General features: G+C 42.4%; 2 protein-coding genes and 1 pseudogene across 5 annotated transcripts in view; all 3 read left to right on the top strand.

Annotated features, from left to right (window-relative positions):
* Window positions 1–156: 156 nt before the first annotated feature.
* Window positions 157–4740, top strand: vtcn1 (V-set domain containing T cell activation inhibitor 1). 3 transcript variants are annotated; one of them, XM_042307003.1, is made up of 5 exons: window positions 161–891; window positions 1073–1137; window positions 2489–2866; window positions 2964–3218; window positions 4381–4739. In XM_042307003.1, the coding sequence occupies exons 1-5, from the start codon at window positions 860–862 to the stop codon at window positions 4461–4463; spliced, it is 813 nt and encodes a 270-aa protein (XP_042162937.1). In that variant the 5' UTR covers window positions 161–859; the 3' UTR covers window positions 4464–4739. The 3 variants fall into 3 exon arrangements, with proteins under 3 accessions (XP_042162938.1, XP_042162937.1, XP_024245219.1); XM_024389451.2 differs by having other exon boundaries at window positions 163–891; window positions 4336–4738; XM_042307004.1 differs by lacking the exon at window positions 2964–3218 and having other exon boundaries at window positions 157–891; window positions 4336–4740.
* Window positions 4741–5194: 454 nt separating this feature from the next.
* Window positions 5195–6863, top strand: LOC112225035 (annotated as a pseudogene).
* Window positions 6864–22349: 15486 nt separating this feature from the next.
* LOC112225470 (mannosyl-oligosaccharide 1,2-alpha-mannosidase IB) overlaps window positions 22350–23831 on the top strand; it is a 151576-nt gene continuing 150094 nt past the window's right edge. The window contains exons 1-2 of one of the 2 annotated variants that reach the window (XM_024389453.2): window positions 22350–22906; window positions 23229–23285. The gene's annotated coding sequence lies outside the window, so the exon portion shown is untranslated. Of the gene's footprint in view, window positions 23286–23831 lie in introns of both variants that reach the window. The other variant, XM_024389452.2, reaches the window with a different exon arrangement.

Raw genomic sequence — 23831 nt, forward strand, 5'->3', positions numbered from 1 at the left:
AGGAATCAGGAGGATAGAATTATGGTCAGATTTGCAAAATGGAGGGCGAGGGAGAGCTTTGTATGCGTCTCTCTGTGTGGAGTAAAGGTGGTCGAGTTTTTTCCCCCTCTGGTTGCACGTTCAACATGCTGGTAGAAATGAGGTAAAATTGATTTAAAAGTTTCCCTGCATTAAAGTCCCTGGCCATAAAGTCCCCGGCCACTATGACCGCAGCCTCTGATGAGCATGTAATAAATTATATGTAATCTGATAACAAAAAAACTGTAACTGTAATCAGTTACGTTACCAGCAAAAATACTGTAATCAGATTAGATACTTTTGAAAAACTAGATAATTAGTTATTGGATTACTGTTAAATTCAGAAAGGATGCTTGTGAGAAAAAAACGGGGAAAAAACGACACCTTTTTGTTTTCTCAAAGACATTAAATTCATCATCTAAAAAAGGCGCAACTTTGAGTTTGTTCCTCCTGAGGGAGTCTGAACACAAGTCAAAGACCACTATGACACACCAACTACATTTGATGGTTCCTTTTTTGTCTTCTAATGCCTCTTAAGGGGAAAGTAATTCACAAGTAACTGAAAGTAATCAGATTACATTACTGAGTTTGGGTAATCCAAGTTAGGTTACTGATTACAATTGTGGACAAGTAACTAGTAACTAACAGTGACAATATTGACTCAAGAAGAGTTCAATGTTTGATATTGCATTAATACCTTACGGTGGGTGTGGAGCTTCTGTCAATCTCATATGTAGCTGCTGTAGACAACACAACATACGGTACTGTATGTGGACTCTGGTCAAGGGAGCAGCTGGAACTATCATAACCCTGTAAATAAAGACACAGCTACCAAGGAGCCATGGCCTCCCTTGGACAGATCATCTTCTGGGGGTGAGGCCACTATTCAATGTGTCTTTCTAAAAAATATGGTGGTTGGAGGCCAGCAACAGCTTTGCTTCATATCACCAACATGTGCATAGTCAGTTGAATTTATCATTGGATATTGTGATGTTCAATTGACTTGGAAGGTCCTTGCTAGATCTTGCTTGATTTTTTTCATCTACATTTCCAGGATGATAGTCATGATCTTTGTGGCCGCTGGACTCATCATCCTCATCTTGTCTGTGTCATTTGCAGGTATGTAGTGAACAATGTGCAGACAAGTAGATGCCGAGGGATTATGGTCATTGTAGTTAATTATCACGTTTTATGCGCTAAACTATGTACAATATTGGTCTGTTGGAAACTACAACTCCCTGCTTCACACAGTTCTGGCTGGATCTGACATACGTATAGAAAATGTGCAATGTGCGATTGAAATCACATAAAAACACGAACAAAATATAATTCAAATAATTGAAGCAATGTCAATTAGTTGTTTAAAAAAGAAAAAATAATCTAAATGTCGGTTAATCGCTCAGCACTATACCTCAGGAATCTTGATTTAATGTTGTCCGGGAAGTAGGCTATTTTTCTTGGCCACCATAACAACATACACCCCAAAATGTTCGGCCAAGGCTTGAGATCAGCATTAATTCCCGCTCTTTGGCTGTTGTTAAATCGCTTGTAGAATCACACATGCTCTTGTCAATTGGCTGTCATTCAGTAAATTATTTCCTGAATCAGAAGATGTTGTTTGATAATGTCCCCACATAATTAAACAGATAGACATCAGACAACTATCCATTATTATTGAAGAACCCTGTTAAACACAGTATACATTTTTGTTTTATTAATCATATTAAAGTTTCTCTCTGTTTGAAACATTGGATTTTGCAATCACATACATTATTTTGGATATGAAAACTGTATTCACAACGTAACATACGGAGATGCGAAATGTTAGGTTACAGTATACTTTGAGACAGCCCCAAAAAAAAAGTGTCTGACAGCAATATCCATGAATTTCACAGGATCAAGGTCAATGTGTAATTAAATTGTTAAATGCTTACTATACGATATAACATCAAACAACAGTATCATAAATGTAAGGGAAAAAAGGTTGTTTTGTCACACTAGTTTTGTGAAGACTCCAAGCACGAGAATGGGTTTAATCATAGGTTTTGATTCAAGTTATCAATTCTATTGAATGTATCTATGTTCCCCCTTTATATCTTAATTTATTCACATGAAAAAAAATACAAATGATTGTTAATGACTTTGCTCCAAACAGTTGTCTACTACAAGATATGCTCACTGGTACAATAGTTTATAGAAAAACCCATATATTATTATTATTATTATTTTTTTTACCTTTATTTTTAAAATACTGTGTATTCACTTGTGTCATCCTCATTGTCAATATCCATGTCATGTCTCTGTTAACATGTAACATGCATTTGAGCATATGTGAGTGCATGCGTACCTGTCTGTGTGTGTGTGCCAGTGTATGTGGGTAACAAAAGTCTCTATGAACTGCACACAGTATCTCTGTGTTAATCAAACCTCCTGTATGTTGTGTTCTCTTTTGCTGTGTGCTGTCCTTTAGTTCAGGGTTTAGGGGGTTCCCAGGGCACTGTGGATAGCAATAACAAGTGGCCCATCGGGAACCTGGGGGAGGATGTCATCCTGAGCTGCAAGTTCAAGACTTCAACTAACAGCGGGGAATCGACCAGTCAGGTGTCAATCACATGGAAGAAGAAGGGACTCAGCGAAGTGGTGTACAGGTACAATAAAGGAGCAGTCCAGCTGACGGAGCAGAACCCCCAGTTTAAAGATAGAACCCAGCTGTTCTCTGACGCCATAGGTGGAGGCAATGCCTCTATGTTGCTGAGGAACGTGAAAATGAAAGATGAGGGGGTGTACTACTGCAGTGTGAATGCCCCTAGTGGCTCAGGGACTGACAGTGTTAACCTCAGAGTTGCAGGTAAGAAGACAAGTCTTAGGCATTCTCAATATTTCACAATTCACATTTGTAGAACTACACACAAAGTAGCTTTCTCTTAAAATATGCTTAATTTCAGCTTTCTCGGCCCCCAAATTTAAGTGGGTCAACACTACCCTGACGGCAGAGGGAGAGAGATGGTTCCCAAAACCAGATGTCCTCTGGTTGGACGTCAATGACAACGTCCTAAACGAGAGTGAAACTAGCTTTTTCAACAATTCCGCCGGGATAACCCGATTCATCAGCTCCCTTCAGCAAATTACATTGAATGACAGCTACACCTGCATCATCCAAAACTATCTGGTGAAGGCTGTCTCCCGGGCAACCGTCAAAGGTCCAGTAAGCACCTTTCGGGGCAAAGAAAATAGTATTTTATACTGAACAAATATCTGGATGAGAAGGGCATGTTAGACGACTCTCTCCCAGTTTAAAAACATTTACACAAGTGAAGTCACTCCCTCAAGTGATGACACCTACATCCTCTTCAGTCTATATCACCATGACAACCTGGCCAACCGTGACAGCTAAACAAAAAATAAAGTGACAATTGATGTGGCATTTAACCCTACAGTCTCTTCAGTCTATATCACCATGACTACCTGACCAACCAGGACAGCTAAACAAAAAATAAAGTAACAAATAATGACTGGTGGCCAGGGTTGGGTAGGTTACTTTCTAAATGTAATCCGTTACATGTCCAAATACCCATACTAGAGTACTACTACATACTTAAACTGCATACTAATTTCGGCATTTGATTTAGTAAAATTCACTCATCTTTTCCAACTCATGTGCTTGACAACAGCTGATAATCAGATAAATTGACACGCTGTACCAAAATAAACTAATGGCGGGGGTCAACACAATCGTGCATTTCTTGATGCATTCGGAGTACTATTTTTTATTTTATTTCACATACTATGAAACGTTCTTTTGTCGCTTACTATTTAGTACGCTAGTATAGATATTCAGTCACGGCCAGTCACTAGTTACCTGTCCAAAATTGTAATCAGTAACACAACCTAACTTTTGGATTACCCAAACTCAGTAATGTAATCTGATTACTTTCAGTTACTTTTGGATCCAACAAACGCATTTGGTGTGTCATAATAGTGGTCTCTAACTCACTCAAGACTCACTCAAGTGGAACAAATGTAAACATACACCTTTTTTCAATGCTGAATTGAATGTCATTGAGAAAACAGAAAGGTGTCAATGTCTTTTTTTAACAAACATCCTACCAAAATGTAAAAGTAATCTAAGAAGTAATCATCTAGATTTAAAAGTAATCATCTAGTTTTGCAAAAGGATCTGTAATCTGATTACAATATTTTTGCTGGTAATGTAACTGATTAGTTACAGTTTTTTAAAAATGAGTTTACATGTCCTGCCCAACCCTGCGTTTGGTAGTGTGCCTACTGTATAGTCAGCATCTTTCCTTTTTATTACAGATATAGAGATATCAACGACGACTTTCTTCTCATTCTCTACTGCAGCTGCACCACCCATACTACTACCCCAACGGCACGTCCTAGCAGCTACAACCAGTTTCTTTTTCTGGATCTACCAACTAACCTGATTAACACATGCACACAAACTACTCTTCATAGCCTACAGGCAAGATGACTAAAATTACTGTCTGTGGTGAAGTGAACTGGTCTGGTGACTTTCGACTTGCCTTGGTCTGCCTGGAGTCTGATGGATTTTGTGTTGGATTAACAAGTGGCGACAAACTGTGTATGTGTGTGTGTGTTTGTGGCCCAGTGGCGACCCGTCATTCAGGGCAGGTGGGGCAGTACCCCACCTGTTTTGAGCCCTACATTTTTAGCAAAAAAATGTATAACAATAATATTTGTTTTTTGGGGGGGCTTGCCTGCTTTGCATGTTATTTTGGCATTACATGTCACATATCAGTTTGCAAACAATGTAAAAATATATATATATATAATTGAGTTATTAAAGCTGCATACAAACATGGTCTCTTTTTTTTTCTTGAGTAAGGCAGCTCCAAAATGCAGGTGCTTCAGCCTAGCTCAGTGTTTTCTGTGGTGGGGCAAGCCGGCTTTTTTTCAAATAGGCTTGGTCGATTTCGGACACCGGTAAATTCTTCAACAAAAACCTGTACAAAGTGTTTTGAAAACAACGAGACAAGACTATAAAAAGACCATGTCACCTATAGACAAAAAGTTGGAGAAGGACCATGTGGATTCCCCGCCAACCCCGACCACAAACTCGAGCTCTAACAACGGAGATAAGGGGGGCGTCGTGGTCAATGAGAGCGCAGCGTGCAGCGTTTGTAGACGTTGATATCGTGAGCCTAAAATTCTGCCATGTTTATACACTTTTTACGCAGGCTGCGGTCGTCAACTGGAACCGTTTTCGGTGTCCCCTGGTGTACACAATGGCAAAGCGGTACATCTGGAAGGCGAGTCGCCCTCCTCTGCCATCACGGGTTTCTGTCCCGAGTGTGACTCTGAGGTGGACATCCCGTTGTCCGGGGTAGAATGGCTGACCACTGACCACTTGGCCCTGGATGAAGTGTTTCTGGAGACACTGATGAGCGAAAACTCTGTGGTATGCGACCTGTGCAGCGACTGGGACACAGAGAAACGTTGTGAGGTTTGCTGTGTCAACCTTTGTGAGTTCTGTCAAGCACAAAGGTGAGTGCAAGAATTTGTAGGCCAAACTCATGAGTCACGACCAATGTCCAATTTGTTGCAAGTTAACTAATAAAAAGGGCTTTAATGGGGTTCGTTTTAGCTTTGGAATGATTATAACATGGTAATTACATAGGCATGTAATTACTGTGTGGTTTATTGTGACCTACCATATGAGTTCACCATATCCATCTTCCTATCTTCCCCAGGAGACAGAAGAGGACGTCGACTCACACCGTCGAATGTCTGGAGGACCTGAAAACCCAGGATCGTCTCTCTCGGCCCGTCCTGTGTTCCCTCCACCCCGTCAGGAGCTGCGTCTCTTCTGTGAGATCTGCGACCTGCCCATCTGCCTGGAGTGTGCCGCCACCTTCCACCGTGACCACTACTGCCTCCCGACACTTGACGTCATCGACCGCCATGGGGACTGTATCCGGTAGCTGGTAACCGGGCTCCTGCTGTCACGGCTGGACCGGCTGGAGGAGTCGCTGCGGAAGGTGGACCTATCCCAGGAGGTCTTGCAGGCCAGGATGGATGCGACGGCGGATGAGGTGCGTTCCTTTGCGAGGGGCTACGCTAGTGCTGTGGAGTCACACTGCCTGTCGCTGCTACGGTGTTTAGTGGAGCTGCGTCTGCAGTGCAGGAACCAGCTCCACCTACAAAGGGCTCAGCTACAGCAGGCCCTGTCAGACGCCCGTGGGGGGATGGCATTCACAGAGCGGTTGCTGATGTGCGGGTCGGACTCAGAGAACCTGAGTGCCAAGGGCGTGACCCTCCGCAGGCTGGTCAACCTGGTGGAGACTGACTACGACCCCCACCCAGCAACCATCGCCCCCGATAACAGTAGCAGTATCTGCTTCCTGCCACGTGAGAGTGCAGGGAAGGTGGGGGGGTACCCGGTGGTGGAGGTGATCCACGCAAAGACACTGGAGCTCAGCAGGTGTACCATCGAGGGGGAAGGTGAGACCCAGACCAAGGCTTTGTCCTGAAACAACCCTTAGCCCCGCCTCCTACACCCTATTTCCCTTAGCCCCTACTTCCGAGACAGTTCCACTGTCCCACTTTTAACAGCCATGAAGTTATCTCTTTAACTATAGTAAATTTTCTCTTCATACTATCCTCTCTGTTTTCTATGGACTTCTAGTAGAAACTATTGGGGTGAGGGAATGATTCCTAAGTCTTGACCCCAGACTGGTTACAGAGGCTTGGGGCTTGAGTTCAGACATTTCTTGGGCGTAAAATGTTCAGGTGATGCTTTTTTCCACAGACCTACGTGCACACACACACACACACACACACACACACACACACACACACACACACACACACACACACACACACACACACACACACACACACACACACACACACACACACACACACACACACACACACACACACACACACACACACACACACACACACACACACACACACACACACACACACACACACACACACTCAAACAGCGCCCTGAGGCAATGGTATGTAGGGGATAACTACCTGGTGACATTCCTTGTCTCTATGGAAACATTTAAAGTGGCAGGCATTTCCTTTGTCAGATGACAGGTATTTGAGACTCACACACTACTCTGTAGCAGCATGCCCACTGTGATAGTGCAAACAGCTATTCTCTGCTTTGACTAACGGTTACCTGTTGAGCTGAGCTGGGGATGCAGGGCTATAGCAAATAGAGGCTTCTGAGAAACCATCTCTCTGTGTCAAAGTAAACTGACCTTTGTCGTATTCATGTAATGTTAATACATAATGCAGGTGTGTGTGTTTTGTCTTTCTGCCTGTCACAGAGCTTGAAGACTGTTTGTTATAAGGTTGGAGAAAGAACCTGCAGCCCAGGTCACTGTTTCTTTACTTTCCATGTTCTTGTGCCTGAGAGTAAGGCTGTTTTAGGATTAGTGCCCATGTTTAACGTTTATATGGAAAGCTGAAAATAACATAAGGCTTTAGTATCGACACATCAGAAAATCCAGGCTTAAGCCATTCCTATCAAACATATTTGTAAATGTGTGCCTTTGTTCATGTCTGTGAAAACTACACAGGCTCTGAGATAAGAGATTTAAGTCAGCGGTTTGGCCCACTCTAGTAGGCCTAGGACAGGTGAAGCAGTAAACTGTTTTAAGAGCAACAGGTGCTGGTGCAGTGTGACAGCCACGGTGCACGGCTTTTACTGGAGCACACACGGCCAGTGTCTCTAGAGACCATAGACTAGACTGTGGGTATACAGTGCCTTGCAGAAGTATTCACCCCCTTGGCATTTTTCCTATTTTGTTGCATTACAAACTGTAATTTAAATAGATTTTTATTTGGATTTTATGTAATGGACATACACCAAATATTCCAAATTGTTGAAGTGAAATTAAAAAAATAACTTGTTTCAAAAAAATAAAAAATGGAAAAGTGGTGCGTGCATTTGTATTCACCCCCTTTGCTATGAAGCTCCTAAATAAGATCTGGTGCAACCAATTACCTTCAGGAGTCACATAATTAGTTAAATAAAGTCCACCTGTGTGCAATCTAAGTGTCACATGATCTCAGTATATTTACACCTGTTCTGAAAGGCCCCAGAGTCCACAACACCATTAAGCAAGCGGCACCATGATGACCAAGGAGCGCTCCAAACAGGTCAGGAACAAAGTTGTGGAGAAGTACAGATCAAGGTTGGGTTACAAAAAAATATTATAAACTTTGAACATCCCATGGAGCACCATTAAATCCATTATTAAAACATTTAAATAATGTGGCACCACAAAAAACCTGCCAAGAGAGGGCCACGCACCAAAACTCACGGACCAGGTAAGGAGGGCATTAATCAGAGGGGCAACAAAGAGACCAAAGATAACCCTACAAAGCTCCACAGCGGAGATTGGAGTATCTGTCCATACGACCACTTTAAGCTGCACACCCCACAGAGCTGGGCTTTACAGAAGAGTGACCAGAAAAAAGCCATTGCTTAAAGAAAAAAATAAGCAAACCCATTTGGTGTTCACCGAAAGGCATGTGGGAGACTCCCCAAAAATATGGGAGAAGGTACTCTGGTTAGATGAGACTAAAATGGAGCTTTTTGGCCATCAAGAAAAACGCTATGTCTGACGCAAACCCAACACCTCTCATCACCCTGAGAACATCATCCCCACAGTGAAGCATGGTGTTGGCAGCATCATGGTGTGGGTATGTTTTTCATCGGCAGGGACTGGGAAACAGGTCCCTGCCGTCCCTGGTCCTGGTCAGCATGGTCCACAAGGAGAAGAAAGACAGGTGAGGAACCATCTGATCTGCAGCATGCACATCTACCTCTTTGTCTGTAGTACTGGGTGTGCAGGGTTTTGTTCCATCCCAGCTAACACATCTGATTGAGTTAATCAAGTTCTTGATTATTCCAGTAGGTGCTATTTAGTCACGATCATGATGTGATAAAAAATAGAATCAAAATCACGTGGCTTGATCGAATCGCAGAGTTGACAAGGTAAAAATCTGTCGTTTTGCCCCTGAACAAGGCAGTTAACCCACTGTTCCTAGGCTGTCATTGTAAATATGAATTTGTTCATAACTGACTTGCCTGGTTAAATAAAAAAATATGTACAGCGGTAGTTATATTACAGTGAGCCATGTCAATAATACAGTATATATATAAATACGCGGTGTGTATAAACAGTGTAACTAAAATGTAATGTACAGATAAATTAGAATGAGCTGTGTAAGAAAACAGTACAGTGCCTTCAGAAAGTATTCAGACTCCTTAACTTTTTCCACATTTTGTTGTCTTACTTAAAATGTATTCAATTTACTTAAAATGTATTCAATTTAGATTTTTTTCATCATTGGCCAACACACAGTACTCCATAATGTCGAAGTGGAATTTTGTTTTGGACATTTTTAGAAATTCATTCAACTTAAAAGCTGAAATGTCTTGAATCAATAAGTATTCAAGCCTAAATAAGTTCAGGAGTAAAAATGTGATTAACAAGTCACATAATAAGTTGCATGGGCTCACTCTGATATACCACGGCTTTCAGCCAATCAGCATTCAGGGTTCAAACCAACCAGTTTATAATATGATTTCTGAATATCTACCTCATCTCTGTACCCCACACATACAATTGTCTGTAAGGTCCCTCAGTCGAGCAGTGACTTTAAAACATTAAAACACAGATTCAACCACAAAGACCAGGGAAGTTTTCTATTGGTAGATGGGAAACAAAACAAAAAAGAAGACATTGAATATCCCTTTGAGCAAGGTGAATGTATTAATTACACTTTGGATGGTGTATCAATACATCCAGTCACTACAAAGATTTTTGTTTGATTTATTTAACCTTTATTTAACTAGGCAAGTCAGTTAAAAACAAATTCTTATTTACAATGACGGCCTACCAAAAGGCAAAAGGCCTCCTGCAGGGATGGGGGCTGGGATTAAAAATGTTAAATAAATCAAATATAAATATAGGACAAAACACACAGCACGACAAGAGAGACAACACAACACTACAAGATACAGATGTCCTTCCTAACTCAGTTGCCGGAGAGGAAGGAAACCGCTCTGGGATTTCACCTTGAGGTGACTTTAAAACAGTTACAGAGTTGAATGGCTATGATAGGAGAAAACTGAGGGTGGATCAACAGCATTTTAGTTACACAACAATACTATCTGAAATGACAGAGTGAAAAGAAGGAAGCCTGTATAGAATAAAAATATTCCAAAACTTGCATCCTGTTTGCAGTAAGAATCTTAAGTAATACTGCAAACAATTTGGCAAAGCAATGAACTTTATGTCCTGAATACAAAGTGTTATGTTTGGGGCAAATCCAAAACAACACATTACTAAGTACCGTTCTCCATATTTTCAAGCACAGTGGTGGCTGCATCAAATTATGGGTATGCTTGTAATAGTTAAGGACTAGGAGGTTTTTCAGGACAAAAAGGAAACGTAATGGTGCTAAGCACAGGCCAAATTGGGAGATGAATTCACCTTTCAGCAGGACAATAACCTAAATACAAGGCCTAATCTACACTGGAGTTGTTTACCAAGAAGACAGTTAATGTTCCTGAGTGGCCGAGTAACAGTTTTGACTTAAATCTACATGAAAATCTATGGCAAGACCTGAAATAGTTGCCTAGCAATGATCAACAACCAATTTGACAGAGCTTGAAGAATGTTTTAAATAATAATGGACAACTGTTGCATAATCCAGGTGTGGAAAGCTCTTAGAGACTTACCCAGAAAGACACACCTTTAATTGCTGCCAACGCTGCATCTACAAAGTATTGACTCAAGGGTGGGAATACTTATGAAGACAGTGAATGTTCTGTATTTAATTTACAATTAATTTGCCTCAATTTCTAAAAACATGTTATTACTTTGTCATTATGGGGTATTGTATGTAGATGGGGGGGGTTATTTAATCCATTTTGAATTCAGGCTGTAACACAACAAAATAAGGAATAAGTCAAGGGGTATGAATACTTTCTGAAGGCATTGTATTTGAATACACAGTGTGGAAAATAGTATAAAAGAAACAGGACGTGTCCAGTGTTTAATGTCTTTATACACACTGAGTGTACAAAACAGTATGAACTCCTGCTCTTTCCATGACATAGACTGACCAGGTGAATCCAGTTGAAAGTTATGATCACTTATTGATGTAATTTGTTAAACCCACCTCAATCAGTATAGATGAAGGGGATGAGACCGGTTAAAGAAGGATTTTTAAGCCTTGAGACAATTTAGACATGGATTGTATGTGTGTGCTATTCAGGGGGTGAATGGGCAAGAAAAAAGTTTGAAGTGTCTTTGAACAGGGTATGTATGGTAGTAGGTGCCAGGCGCACAGGTTTGTGTCAAGAACTGCAACGCTGCTGGGCTTTTCACGCTTAACCAGTTTCCCATGTGTATCAAGAATGGTCCATCACCCAATGGACATTTAGCCAACTTGACACAACCGTGGGAAGGATTGGAGTCAACATGGGTCAGCATCCCTGTGGAAGCTTTCGACACCGATGTAGTGTCCGTGCCCCGATGAATTGAGGCTGTTCTGAGGGCAAAAAGGGGTTGTGCTTTGTAGTCTCTGTGTACATGGGACAGCAGCGTTGGCTGTGAGTGTGTTTGTGAGTATGGGTGTATACATGTGTGTGAATGTACATGTGAGTAAAGGAGTCTGCTTATGCTTTAATAAAGGGGTCATACAAGGTTTGAATGTTTTACTGTTCCTTACATCATAATACATTATATCTGTTGGTGTTAAGAAAAGGGTTACTTGTGTTCTCTGCAGCAGATTGGAGGTGGCGGTGGTGGATAACAGTGATGGCTCCTATTCCATCTCCTACACCCCTGTAGAGCCAGGGTCCTACTCTGTGTGGGACCAACCCCGGGTCAGGGGTCAGCATGGCCCTGTATTTCCATTTTGTATTCAATTATTCTTATACTCATTTCTGTCATTAATTTCTTTTCACTTCCTTTCTAAGCCAGGTTTCCCCTTTTGTTCTAAATGTGAAGAGAAAGGTCCAGCGGCACAGTGGAATGTTCCACTGTTTTTCTTTCTGTTCCAGTGGGGGTTCTAAAGAGGCGCGCTGTGGTTGTACCGGCACCATGCCAGGTAGGTACAGCAGACTACAGAGTATTTGGCTAGGTATGTTTGAAATGGGAAATATTATATACACTTATCTGTGGATCTCAAAGGCGAGGCCACATCTAGTACTGGTGTAAGGACACTGCTAGGTATGTCCTCTATGGGAAGTGTGCCAAGTAGGTGCAGCAGAGTTAAGGCTACTACAGGAGCAGAATGCTAGGTACAGCTGAAGTTGGAAGTTTACATACACCTTAGCCAAATACATTTGAACTCAGTTTTACACAATTCCTAACATTTAATCCTAGTAAAAATTCCCTGTCTTAGGTCAGTTAGAATCACCACTTTATTTTAAGAATGTGAAATGTCAGAATAATAGGAGAGATAATTATTTATTTAGCTTTTATTTCTTTCATCACATTCCCAGTGGGTCAGAAGTTTACATGCACTCAATTAGTATTTGGTAGCATTGCCTATAATTTGTTTAACTTGGGTCAAATGTTTCGGGTAGCCTTCCACAAGCTTCCCACAATAAGTTGGGTGAATTTTGGCTCATTCCTCCTGATAGATCTGGTGTAACTGAATCAGGTTTGTCAGTTCTGCCCACACATTTTCTATAGGATTGAGGTCAGGGCTTTGTGGTGGCTTTGTGGTGGCTACTCCAATACCTTGACTTTGTTGTCCTTAAGCCATTTTGCCACAACTTTGGAAGTATGCTTGGGGTCATTGTCCATTTAGAAGACCCATTTGCAACCAAGCTTTAACTTCCTGGCTAATGTCTTGAGATGTTGCTTCAATATATCCACGTCATTTTCCACCCTCATGATGCCATCTATTTTGTGAAATGCACCAGTCCCTCCTGCAGCAAAGCACCCCCACAACAATGCTGCCAACCCCGTGCTTCACGTTTGGGATGGTGTTCTTCGGCTTGCAAGCCTTCCCCTTTTTCCACCAAACATAACGATGGTCATTATGACCAAACAGTTCTATTTTTGTTTCATCAGACCAGAGGACATTTTTTTGCACCTGCTTCCTCCAGTATCTTCACAAGATCCTTTGCTGTTGTTCTGCACTTTTCGCACCAAAGTACGTTCATCTCTAGGAGACAGAACGTGTCTCCTTCCTGAGCGGTATGACGGTTGCATGGTTCCATGGTGTTTATACTTGCGTACTATTGTTTGTACAGATGAACTTGGTACCTTCAGGCATTTGGAAATTGCTCTCAAGGATGAACCAGACTTGTGGACGTCTACATTTTTTTTTATGAGGTCCTGGCTGATTTCTTTTGATTTTCCCATGATGTCAATCAAAGAGGCACTGAGTTTGAAAGTAGGCCTTGAAATACATCCACAGGTACACCTCCAATTGACTCAAATGATGTCAATTAGAAGCTTCTAAAGCTATGACATAATTTGCTGGAATTTTCCAAGCTGTTTAAAGGCACCGTCAACTTAGTGTATGTAAACTTCTGACCCACTGGAATTGTGACACGGTGTTAAATAAGTTAAATAATGTCTCTGTAAACAACTGTTGTAAAAATGACTTGTGTCGTGCACAAAGTAGATGTCCTAACCGACTTGCCAAAACTATAGTTTGTTAACAAGACATTTGTGGAGGGGTTGAAAAACAAGTTTTAATGACTCCAACCTAAGTGAATGTAAACTTCTGACTTCCACTCTATGTGCAGAATTGGACATGTGCTTTGTCTGGTGCGCTCAGTGGACAAGGCACATCAGGTAACAGGAACTCTTTTTGGCTCTGTGAAGACATGAGTCTGTGTCTGTCAGTCGAGAAGTGTGTGTTCGCTGTCCACCATGACATTAAGCACCAGACAGATGTACTAAGTATTTTCACAACGGCCACGATAGCTTTGCTTTTAATCTCTTACTCCTTTCTGAAAATATCAGATACAAAACTATGAATATTAACACTCTTGCCTTATGTGTGCGCAGGAGGGTTCCGGGGCTGTGGTCACGGCCATAAGGGTCTCCCCGGTAAGCCCCACTGGTTGTGCTGTGGCAGTGTGGTGGAGGCATCAGATTGCCTGCCCCAGAGCGTGATAACGGCAGTGGGGGGGACAGGGTCAGGCTCGCCTCGGGGCCATCTGAGGACAGTACAGCTCTGAGGGACAGGACCAGGACACCCCTAACACCACCCCTAACAGCACCTACAAATCAACCATTTCAGATGATTAACGAAATAGTGGGAAAGAAGTGGTACAGTTGGGGATAAAAGTGAGAAGAATGAATGTAATTGAAAGACCATTCTCTTTCATCTTAAAAAAATCACTTGATGATGTGTTGGTACAATATTAGCAACAGTTATATCATTTCCATCCTGAATACAAAGCATAACATTCATAATAAATGTAGTCATGGTTTAGAATAATAGGCTGAAAGTTTGTTGTCACTGCAGTTCCGTTCTCCACCACTTGATGAGAGTAGTGTGCTATTCACTCTAACTTCAGCCCATCATACCATTTTAATGGAAATATTCCATTACACAGGAGCGCCTTAGAGAATACTTATTAGTGGGGACAGTGCCAAATCAAGCGTGATACCTATCTAATTACGCTGTATTGGAAATGAGTAATAATGTAATCACCATTATCATGTTTAGTTTGTTGGACAGTTGTTGATGTTGCCTACGTGGAAGCTGTACCACTACATGTTGGTTGAAAAGCTGTTGTACTACTGGTATCATTGTGTTAGACTTAACAAACAAACACACTCTCACCCTCCCTGAGGTAGCTGACCCTCCTCCCTGTACAGTTGTTTGGTGGGAGCAGGGAGGTGTAAAGATCTTTAGAAATGATGATGTTGAGGGGGTGGATGACTCAAATACTAACCTCTGTTACCTGATCTCGAGAACACAAGTGTTGAAATCACATTACAATTACACATTACAACACATTAAACCATTGTCTGCGGAGTGGATCCGAGAGAGAAGAGGTTTATGTCCCACATAAACGCTTTAAACCCCTGATTGGAAACTGAGACGTGTCTTGTAAGCTTAAAAACCTCTTCTAATACAACATAACAGAAAAATGTGATGGACAATAATTTGTCTCACACTCCCTCATTCCGCTCCTTTGTCTTCCTTGTATTTTTATTCCTTCTCGCACAAAGAATCTACCTGGTTCATTCACGGACTCTCCCCCTTTCTGTTGGTGTGCTGAGCTGTGACCATCACTCATCGATCCTTTGCATATTTGTGTGTGTGAGGTGATAACTCCATCTTTATTGTTCCTGTAAAGAGCTTGCCACGACATATCGCCAAGACAACCCTGTGAATGACGTCATACTCTGATAGGCTCTTCATCTCAGGGCTCCAAGAGATGAACCACAAGTTCTTCATCATTGCAAATGTTGAAATAGGGGTAATTTAAAAGTACACGAACCCAGAGCGGTTTATAATTATAAATGTACGGTGATGGAATTAGAGTAGAGTCTATCCATGATGAATTTTGAATAATTTATTTAAAATGGTTTATATTAGTTCAACCTCTATTATGCATGTACATTGCAGAACATATTAGTAAATCCCCTTTGGACAAGATGGATACGGCACACAGGCCAGATAGAGTGCGCTGAGCAGGAAGAATCAACTGCATTGTGGCTAATGTTCCATGATGCGATGAGTGGAGTCAGATCATTTTCTTTGTGTGTGTGTGACATAAATAAAGACTCTGACAACGGGTCACACTGAACACAGTGTAACCTGATTTCAGAAAAGGGCCAGAGCCATATCATCACACTAATGTACTTACATAGCTCTAAATTGACCCCACATCACACAGGAGAGTGGAGTGCCCCATGGCAATCTCCAGGCAATAATGTGAACCTGGCCATACAGGACTGAATCTACAGACACCTGGGCCTAAAAGAGACAGAAATAAACTGGTAGCCAGAGTACCTGAATACTAGACAGTTCAATTATCCCCACAAACACTGCTCTGACTGACTGAGTCTCCATCAGATCATCTGATTCCAAACACCACCACTCCAGTCCTGTTTGTAGAGCTCTCTTTATCTAGTACACCTGCTCGTCATGTCACATCACCTGGGAATCGTCATCTGTGTTCTTGGCACCGTAGGATGGCACAGAGATGCCCCATTGCCCTGATCATCAGATATGGAGTAACCCTCACCAACCCCCTCCCCATGTTATCATCACTGGAACATACATTTGACAGATACCCTCTATGACATAGCATGGGAGCCTATCCTCTTGCCCCGGCATAGATCCCCAGGGTGCTATGATGGTACTCTACTTTATCGACTGGATTTAAACCATCGTAATTTGCCACCCTGTTCACACGGCACTCCAAAGCCAGGTGCTGTTTCATTATGTTATGTTTACCTGCTGGAGTATGCCTTTTCATTTGCTGCACCAGGGCCTTGTTGTTCTAAACCTTAATCTCCCTCACCGTCTCTTTCTTCCACTTGTCCTTTCTTTGTTTCTTTTCCTTCACCACTCTTTTTTCTCTCTCTAGAAGTGTTTGTAATGAACACTTTGTCTTTGCTGCATTGTTTTGTTGGGCTTGAAGTTCACCATGAGTCCTGTCCAGGCCAATGATCCGTACCCCTCTGACATTGATAACAAGAGGTGCAGCGAAGCAAACGGCCCCCCTCCCTCCGGAACCTGATATGGCTTTAAAAGTGTCAGCCTTTTGTGTCAGCTCAGCATTTTTGTTTTGGTGTCTTTTTAGGCACAGAGCCAGCCACTCAAATGTACAGTTTGCAAGTGTGCGTGACACATGATGCATCTCCAAAGAAGACTCTACAGTGATTACGGCACACTCTGTGCCACAGCACCACACTACTAATTCACTCAGTAAGGGGTGTCACATAAATCTGCCCAGTGGCCCTGTGGTGCGGAGTGGGACCTGAGCTAATGGCATCTCAAGGACCCACTGACTGACTTGGGCTCTGTCCCCCCACTCAGCAGGACGTGACTGCATTTCAAGATGGATTTACTTTATAATGTGTCAAAAAATCTTCACTCCAGCCCCCCTCTGACATATTGTACTTCCGGCGCCGACAGAGATGGCCGCCTCGCTTCGCGTTCCTAGGAAACTATGCAGTTTTTTGTTTTTTTACGTGTTATTTCTTACACTAGTACCCCAGGTCATCTTAGGTTTCTTTACATACAGCCGACAAGAACTACTGAATATAAGATCAGCGTCAACTCACCATCAGTACGACCAAGAATATGTTTTTCGCGACGCGGATCCTGTGTTCTGCCTTACAACCAGTGTAACCGAGTGGATCACATGCAGCGACCAAAAAAAAAAACGACTCAGAAAAAGAGGGAAACGAAGCGGTCTTCTGGTCAGACTCCGGAGACGGGCACATCGTGCACCACTCCCTAGCATTCTTCTTGCCAATGTCCAGTCTCTTGACAACAAGGTTGATGAAATCCGAGCAAGGGTAGCATTCCAGAGGGACATCAGAGACTAACGTTCTCTGCTTCACGGAAACATGGCTAACTGGAGAGACGCAATCCGAAGCGGTGCAGCCAGCGGGTTTCTCCACGCATCGCGCCGACAGAAACAAACATCTTTCTGGTAAGAAGAGGGGCGGGGGCGTATGTCTTATGGCCAACGTGACATGGTGTGATGAAAGAAACATACAGGAACTCAAATCCTTCTGTTCACCTGATTTAGAATTCCTCACAATCAAATGTAGACCGCATTATCTACCAAGAGAATTCTCTTCGATTATAATCACAGCCGTATATATCCCCCCAAGCAGACACATCGATGGCTCTGAACGATCTTTATTTAACTCTCTGCAAACTGGAAACGATTTATCCGGAGGCTGCATTCATTGTAGCTGGGGATTTTAACAAGGCTAATCTGAAAACAAGACTCCCTAAATTTTATCAGCATATCGATTGCGCAACCAGGGGTGGAAAGACCCTGGATCATTGTTACTCTAACTTCCGCGACGCATATAAGGCCCTGCCCCGCCCCCCTTTCGGAAAAGCTGACCACGACTCCATTTTGTTGATCCCTGCCTACAGACAGAAACTAAAACAAGAAGCTCCCACGCTGAGGTCTGTCCAACGCTGGTCCGACCAAGCTGACTCCACACTCCAAGACTGCTTCCATCACGTGGACTGGGAGATGTTTCGTATTGCGTCAGACAACAACATTGACGAATACGCTCATTAGAACGTGCGTTGAAGATGTCGTTCCCATAGCAACGATTAAAACATTCCCTAACCAGAAACCGTGGATTGATGGCAGCATTCGTGTGAAACTGAAGGCACGAACCACTGCTTTTAATCAGGGCAAGGTGTCTGGTAACATGGCTGAATACAAACAGTGCAGCTATTCCCTCCGCAAGGCTATCAAACAAGCTAAGCGCCAGTACAGAGACAAAGTAGAATCTCAATTCAACGGCTCAGACACAAGAGGTATGTGGCAGGGTCTACAGTCAATCACGGACTACAGGAAGAAATCCAGCCCAGTCACGGACCAGGATGTCTTGCTCCCAGGCAGACTAACTAACTTTTTTGCCCGCTTTGAGGACAATACAGTGCCACTGACACGGCCTGCAACGGAAACATGCGGTCTCTCCTTCACTGCAGCCGAAGTGAGTAAGACATTTAAACGTGTTAACCCTCGCAAGGCTGCAGGCCCAGACGGCATCCCCAGCCGCGCCCTCAGAGCATGCGCAGACCAGCTGGCCGGTGTGTTTACGGACATATTCAATCAATCCCTATACCAGTCTGCTGTTCCCACATGCTTCAAGAGGGCCACCATTGTTCCTGTTCCCAAGAAAGCTAAGGTAACTGAGCTAAACGACTACCGCCCCGTAGCACTCACATCCGTCATCATGAAGTGCTTTGAGAGACTAGTCAAGGACCATATCACCTCCACCCTACCTGACACCCTTGACCCACTCCAATTTGCTTACCGCCCAAATAGGTCCACAGACGATGCAATCTCAACCACACTGCACACTGCCCTAACCCATCTGGACAAGAGGAATACCTATGTGAGAATGCTGTTCATCGACTACAGCTCGGCATTCAACACCATAGTACCCTCCAAGCTCGTCATCAAGCTCGAGACCCTGGGTCTCGACCCCGCCCTGTGCAACTGGGTACTGGACTTCCTGACGGGCCGCCCCCAGGTGGTGAGGGTAGGCAACAACATCTCCTCCCCGCTGATCCTCAACACTGGGGCCCCACAAGGGTGCGTTCTGAGCCCTCTCCTGTACTCCCTGTTCACCCACGACTGCGTGGCCATGCACGCCTCCAACTCAATCATCAAGTTTGCGGACGACACAACAGTGGTAGGCTTGATTACCAACAACGACGAGACGGCCTACAGGGAGGAGGTGAGGGCCCTCGGAGTGTGGTGTCAGGAAAATAACCTCACACTCAACGTCAACAAAACTAAGGAGATGATTGTGGACTTCAGGAAACAGCAGAGGGAACACCCCCATCCACATCGATGGAACAGTAGTGGAGAGGGTAGCAAGTTTTAAGTTCCTCGGCATACACATCACAGACAAACTGAATTGGTCCACTCACACAGACAGCATCGTGAGGAAGGCGCAGCAGCGCCTCTTCAACCTCAGGAGGCTGAAGAAATTCGGCTTGTCACCAAAAGCACTCACAAACTTCTACAGATGCACAATCGAGAGCATCCTGGCGGGCTGTATCACCGCCTGGTATGGCAACTGCACCGCCCTCAACCATAAGGCTCTCCAGAGGGTAGTGAGGTCTGCACAACGCATCACCGGGGGCAAACTACCTGCCCTCCAGGACACCTACACCACCCGATGCTACAGGAAGGCCATAAAGATCATCAAGGACATCAACCACCCGAGCCACTGCCTGTTCACCCCGCTGCCATCCAGAAGGCGAGGTCAGTACAGGTGCATCAAAGCTGGGACCGAGAGACTGAAAAACAGCTTCTATCTCAAGGCCATCAGACTGTTAAACAGCCACCACTAACATTGAGTGGCTACTGCCAACACACTGTCAATGACACTGACTCTACTCCAGCCACTTTAATCATGGGAATCGATGGGAAATTATGTAAATATATCACTAGCCACTTTAAACAATGCTACCTTATATAATGTTACTTACCCTACATTGTTCATCTCATATGCATACGTTGATACTGTACTCTATATCATCGACTGCATCCTTATGTAATACATGTATCACTAGCCACTTTAACTATGCCACTTGGTTTACATACTTATCTCATATGTATATACTGTACTCGATATCATCTACTGTATCTTGCCTATGCTGCTCTGTACCATCACTCATTCATATATCCTTATGTACATATTCTTTATCCCCTTACACTGTGTATGACAGTAGTTTTTTTTGGAATTGTTAGTTAGATTACTTGCTCGTTATTACTGCATTGTCGGAACTAGAAGCACAAGCATTTCGCTACACTCGCATTAACATCTGCTAACCATGTGTATGTGACAAATAAAATTTGATTTGATTTGATTTGATTTATAAAACGGGCAGACAAGACAACACAACCATTATCACAACTTATACACTATGTTTAAAGTCAAAGACTGAAGCAATATTTTCAGACTTGGTGTAAAAATGGGCAGAAAACACATTTTGTCAGGGTCAAAAGCAGCACTCTGATTATAAGCTGACAGACTGAAGATAATTGACTGTGCGCTGTTGCCCAATGGTAGGCAACAAGAGAGTGCATTTTGCTAAGTGTATTTTATAGGATCTAGGATCATGTGCCACTAAATGTCTTTCTACACAATTACAATGTCGTTTTCGACACTTAAAAAAACATCCACTTTCCCATAATTCCCTTGCCCTTAACTGAAGGCCTTGCAAAAAGTATCCCTAGGCAGATGGGTTGTCTCCCACAATGTTAACAATGATGCCCTAGGGCCCTAGGTCTGGAATTTCCAGGACTAGACCAATGGTTCCAAACCTTTTTAGGTTACTGTACCACCAACTCAATTTCTCTGTCCTGAGTACCCCTGAACTATTGAAGCTCATTCTTGCCATCATTTTAATTTTAATACTGAGTAAAAAATGTTTGATATTAAGTCAACCTTTCGAGATGGTAGAACATACATATAGGATATGTTTCATAATCTGTAGCATTGTGTGGCAATTTCCATCTATCCACGTTGCAGAGATCAGGAAAGCAGAGCCGCCGGCATTTGCCCCAACACTTTTGATTCAGTTTGCTAAAAAATATTGACACAAAAAGGTTGAAAACTCATACACAATTAATCCGATTTTCAGTTTGATCAGCTGCAGATAGCCTAGAGAAGCCTATGCGCTCTGATCCCCTCTGGCCATTGGAAACAAAGTGGTAACATCATGTATTCATAGCCTAAGCTATATATTTATACCCTAAAATAGGGCGATTTATTTGTGTGAAGAGAAAATGTGAATGTGATCTAATTTGGTTTAAATTCAAACTTTGGTTGGCTAAACTACCTAGATTTATCAATCCAAAATTATTTACTGGAATGAATCAATCAACAGAAAAGTGATGACATACTGTGTGAGTAACTTTTAAATTACAGATGCAAAGGCCTACATGATGCAACCCTGCATAAAACAAGCTCAGCCCTGTTAGTTATATTGTCCAATCGCAGTTGTTGACTAGTTTTTTATAAAACCATGACCAGATTAGAAAAAATCTGTTCCCATCATAGCCCATATAAAACTGTTTTACAGCTGATTTATTTATATGTGGTGCCACCTCTGAAAGCACCACGCAATATTACAAATTAAGAAACATTTCATATAAGTATGTTCTACTATCTTGAAATGTTGATATTGTATCAACAATTGTATTTATTTTTCATGGAGTGAATGAGCTTCCATCCCGAACCCTCATGTTCATTTTACCAGTAAACCAATGGTCTCATGAGCCTCATACTCATCGTGGATAGGCCAAGTAGCTCTCTGGTTGGGAAACACTGAACTAAACTTCCTTGCAAAGCACTAATTGCTAGATCCATATTCAGCCATTGTGCATTGTAGTCTTTCACATGCAAAACAAATATATTTTTAATACAAGGACTAGCTACAAAGTACAGTCAGTGCTAAATCACACAGACATACACGTTGCAAAACTGACTTGCCTATTTAAATAAAGTTTAAATAAATACAAATAAAACACGTTGCAAAAATACTTTTGTAATTGATAGACGCTCCCTAAATGTACCAGGCTGGGTAGTCGATGTTCGAGATTGTGGGAGGAGCCGTGGTTCGTTGTAGAGTTGCAGCAGTATCAACATCCCTTGACAGAGGCTAGCTATTTAGAGAGCTGTAGAGCTATCAAGAATGAAATGAGCAAAGGGAAAGCAAAACTACAAAATGAAATCATAGATAGCGAGTTACCCGAATATATTTCTGAACACGGCTATTTGGAAACGGTGGACTAGGATGCATGTCTGTCACCGATTTACTCAAAGGCATTATTGAGGTGATGCAGCAGCGGCGAAAAATCGTAACGGACTGCCTCCGGAGGATAGCTAGCCAGCTTGCTAACAGTAGCTAGCTAGCCAGATGCCTTTACAGAAAAAGGCGCAGTCTTTAGCAGGCCAACTCTTTTCCTAACCTCAACATATCCGAGAAACGTAGCTAGCTAATATTACAATACAATATTGCGGGTGCACAATCGGGTAGCTAAGTTAATGTTATTGCTTTTCTCCATTAGTAATAGCTAGATGGCTAGCCAATCCTGTCAATTCAGTGGATGAATTTGGTATTCTGTGGAGACGTTGCGCGATAGACGCAGGCCCGGGTGAGGAAGCTGATAAAATACAGGATATTGGGAATATTCATACAAATTAGCAAGACAAGACCAATTTTTAACCACATAATTTAACAGGAACATAAGTAGCTAGCTAGTTGTCATTTTAACACTTATTTTGCTACTATTGAAATGGTCAAGGGAGAATGTATCTCTGTATTAGAACCTTGTCGAGGATGCGACAATATCTGATTAAAATGTTTCACTATTTGAAAGCATAATAACTGTCCTGTTAAATGAACTTACAATATGTGTTAGTTAGACATTAACAAAACATTTCGAGTTGGTTTTGATTCTGTCGTTGCTTATCCAGCTCATAGTGTTCGGATCACAACCAAAGAACATGGATCAGAATGACAGAATTTGCACGGTAAGATTTGTTTCCTCTACAATTATGCTTATTAGATATTTTTAAGTGTGACTTTGCTTACAATTACACTATTATATTAGGTACTGCAATGGAAATATGTATCGCATTAGATTTCAGGGATATCACTGATAAGTGGAGGTGATGTGCATTGATGTTGTGATGGTATCACGCGCTCACGCAGGTGATTTTGCCATCATCTAGCTACGTATCACTATTTGATGTAACCTTTAGCCAGCCTAACTGAAAGTATCTTTCCATTTTCAAACCGGGTTGACATAAAGGTCTGCCGACTCTCCTTGGAAACGTTTCCTTGTGCTTTATAATTGCGTTCAATGAATACAGTACATTCTGTATGGGCAGTTAATCCTTATGGACTAACAGATTGTGTTTATTCAAAATACAGTTACTCCCAAAGTCAGATGTGCAGGTTCCTAGGTCTTTTGTAAGGTTAATGATTTGGTGTTACTGACTTAAAAGCCTCATTGTTATATTTTGTGATGATTATTCTGACTGTAAAGACAGGTATTGTTCAGGCTACTGAACCAA

Source organism: Oncorhynchus tshawytscha, linkage group LG26, assembly GCF_018296145.1.
Source record: "Oncorhynchus tshawytscha isolate Ot180627B linkage group LG26, Otsh_v2.0, whole genome shotgun sequence".
NCBI lineage: Eukaryota > Metazoa > Chordata > Actinopteri > Salmoniformes > Salmonidae > Oncorhynchus > Oncorhynchus tshawytscha.

Excerpts from the sequence above, each read along its gene's own strand:
- vtcn1 (XM_024389451.2), top strand. The coding sequence starts at position 860 with ATGGCCTCCCTTGGACAGATCATCTTCTGGGG. Across the intron at positions 892-1,072 it reads GGACAGATCATCTTCTGGGG|GATGATAGTCATGATCTTTG; the intron begins GTGAGGCCACTA and ends CTACATTTCCAG. Across the intron at positions 1,138-2,488 it reads CTTGTCTGTGTCATTTGCAG|TTCAGGGTTTAGGGGGTTCC; the intron begins GTATGTAGTGAA and ends GCTGTCCTTTAG.